The sequence below is a fragment of the Parastagonospora nodorum genome, assembly GCF_000146915.1.
Source record: "Parastagonospora nodorum SN15 chromosome Unknown scaffold_1, whole genome shotgun sequence".
NCBI classification, from domain to species: Eukaryota; Fungi; Ascomycota; class Dothideomycetes; order Pleosporales; family Phaeosphaeriaceae; genus Parastagonospora; species Parastagonospora nodorum.
The window spans coordinates 21,435-24,612 of record NW_001884549.1 but is presented as its reverse complement, the minus strand read 5'-3'; the positions used below and the strand labels follow the sequence as shown (position 1 = coordinate 24,612).

Genomic DNA, 3,178 nt, shown 5'->3' with positions numbered 1-3,178 from the left:
TGATCTAATCATTTCGGTGCGGCAGTTTCGGTCTACAGGAGCAACTAACGCAGACGTTTGTTGGTAACGATATCCGAATACTATGCGCGTTCCGCGACACTGGGGATGCTACAAGCTTCTCCATCTTGCCTGCCATGACTGTTCCTTTAGACGGTAGTGTTGTGGGGTGCATAAAGCTTGAAGCGAGCATCCCAGGTCTTAGGCCACGCGCCTAGTAGTCGGATATCGTTACCAACAAACGTCTGCATTAGTTGCTCCTGTAGACCGATTGCTGCCGCGCCGAAATGATTGAGATCAGGTGTCCAGTCAAAATTTGGGCCCTTGAATGTCGGAAATTTGCAGACTGTACTGGGGGCGAAGCGCTGTTCGGTCATAGCAGTTGCGTTGGTAGTAAGGCCCATACGCGCAAGCCAGATGACATCTTGTTTCCAGCCGGCGTTTCCGTGATAGGACTGAGTTTCGGTATCATAGAGATAGGTATTGATGGCATAGGTCAAGTTCGGCAGGCCTAGACCGTACTCGGGCCAGGGAAACACGGTGTAGAGCTGCGGAATCTCACTATTCTGTACGCGAGTATAAGCCTCGGCAGGTGAGATGCATGTGTGACCCTGTTGCTGACGCAGTTGGTTTGCAGGGGATGCGCGAGAGGTAGGTGGTGTAGTAGGTTCTGTTCTTAAGGGTTAAACTCACCAACCTCAAGAAGATCTTGAAGCACTTTTCGAAGGCCAGCAAGTGTAGAGACGGGGTTGTACGACTCCTTGTATGTCTCTGCACCAGAGGCCAGGATAGATAACGAGAGACTGGTTGCCATACAACCCGGTTAAGCCCCAGGGCGTGCCCTCCTGCATCTTTTTGGTATAGTACTTGTCGAACCAGGCTAGCTGGTACTCTATGAATTCTAGATAAGGCTTGACATCATACCCGGAGTAAATGTTGGCCTGGAGAATCATGTCGGCGAACTCGCTAAAGATTTACCCGTCAGCCTGTCTCTGAGAACTTCGAACTCGCAAGAAGGATTAATGTTGCAGCAACAGTCAACTAGCGCAAAATGAATAAACAAGACCACGGGAAGTACTCACTTCGCAGTATCCTGCATATGATTGAGCCACACGTTCCACAGCTCGCCTTCCGGAAAGAAGTCAGGACGGGGAGTGTTCTGATCGTCATCGTAGTACTGAGCATTGTACTCAAAGACGTTAGAAAGACCGGTGTTATCGGTCTGCTCGAGGAAATAAGCTGCATCAATACCCTGGTAGACCTGGCCACGGAGAACGGCGTTAGGCGTGATACGCTTGTAGAAGTCAAACTGCTGAGTCATGGTGTCAAAGTCACCAGATCGTAGTAAAGGCCAATACAGTAGACGTTGGTTTTGCGCAGTGAACGTGCCGCCTCCCCAACGGCGATGATCGGGCGTATATGGGCGGAACTTGTTGACATAGACTGGGTCAAAAGTCCAAAGCCCACCATTAAACTTTGTAGGCCAGACTCCCAGTGCGTTGCAGCCCATTAAAAAGCGCCAGATTTGGTAGTTCTTGCCAACTTGGAATCCCGGATCATCCTCACCTTGGTCCTCATTAATGATGATGTAAGATCGGTCCCACCAATCGCGCCACCAATCAAGCGAAGCCTCCTGAGTTGCATTGATAGCAGACTTCATGACATTCTTGAGACCATCATACCACTCCTTATGACTACTGGTCTGAGCCTGGTGCAGGGTGAAGTTGACCTTGAATGACTTGCGAGCGGTTTTCGTGTCCAGGTTCCAGGCTTTGAAGGTGGTATTGACGTATGTGCCATTGGTGATATCTCCAGGCCGAAGCTGCTCAGAGTGGACAAATATACCGAACTCATTGTTGCGCATAGGATTGTACATCGTTTCAGCATGCTCCTCAAGCCCTTGCTGCTTGAGCTGGAAGTCCCAGAGGTCAAGCTTGTCGTTGCGATGACTCATCAAGACACCATTCTCGTGGAATCCGATACTATCAGCGTATGTCGTACCATTTCGAACTTTGGAGGTGTACAGTCCCCATGAGCCCTGGTTGCGCTCCTCGTTGACAAGTTCGTGGTCTTCAAACCGCCAATTCTCATAAGCAACCTTCAAGGCAATTTTTTCGGGGCTATCGATCTCGACGTGAACAACTGGATTAAAGACATCTACCCAGATCTTGGCCGTGGCGTTATCCTTACCAGTGAACTGAACGTAGCCCGAGTTGAGTAGCAAGCGCTGTTCGAAGGTATCATGGTCGAAGGGGTTTGGCTGGAAGGAGAGTCTGACACGACCAAGCTTCAGTAGAGAATTGTTTTCGTCAAATGTACCACTTTTGGCAATGTACATCAAGATAGAGCCTTTTCATTGCTTGTTAGGAGCGGGTTCATGGTCATCAATTTTGACCTCACAACTCAACTTGAAGAGTAACTTACCATCCTCGAACCACGTATTGATGCCGATATCACCACCACCAAGAGGCATAGAATCAGCGGATCCATTCACGCCGGGCGTGGTCCAAGCAACATCATACGATGCTGGCAGGGCGGCCAAGGTCCTCGCGATCAGGGTGAAAAGTATGAGTGACGCCTTTGCCAATAACGACATCGCGGACTGTAACTGTGAATTTTCAAGTTCAGGTCGGAAGCTTAGGTACAAGCGATTTTATGTATCTGGATGTGTCATTGCACTAGGATCTAGGTTAAGTACGTCGTAGATGGATGTGAAACTCCGCACAACCACGCGAAATTAGATTAAAGTAGCGAAAACTATACAGGCTATCCTAGTTATATACTAGATCAAAAGATAATCCTGCAAGTTCCATTCGATGCACAATGCGAATGCAGTTGGGGTCTCGGCAATTCAGGGGAACCCGGGGAACTCGGAACCGAGGGCAGCCTACAGGTATGCGGGGAAAGAATATCCTTGCAATTGCGCACGGCTGCAATCCACTTAGTTATTTATTAGAATCTTCCACTAGTACAAACTAGAAGATTAGATAAAAGTAACCTCGAGCTTAAGATTGCATAATGTGCCATCTAAGCAAGTTAGCTGCCTAGTTAAGTTAGCTATAATGCTAAGATCTTGTTAAAATTAATAGATCTCTACTATTAACTATAATGTAATTAACTATTAAGCTAGATAGACTACTAAGCTAGTGTTATGGGCTAGCTTATAAGAATAGAATTTATG

The 3,178-nt window shown here is 47.8% G+C and overlaps 1 protein-coding gene across 1 annotated transcript; it reads right to left on the bottom strand.

Annotated features, from left to right (window-relative positions):
* Positions 1–146: 146 nt before the first annotated feature.
* Positions 147–2,593, bottom strand: SNOG_00002 (hypothetical protein; the record flags this gene model as incomplete). Its single annotated transcript, XM_001790648.1, has 4 exons — positions 147–558; positions 814–963; positions 1,080–2,346; positions 2,422–2,593. The coding sequence occupies 4 exons, from the start codon at positions 2,591–2,593 to the stop codon at positions 147–149; spliced, it is 2,001 nt and encodes a 666-aa protein (XP_001790700.1).
* Positions 2,594–3,178: the final 585 nt, after the last annotated feature.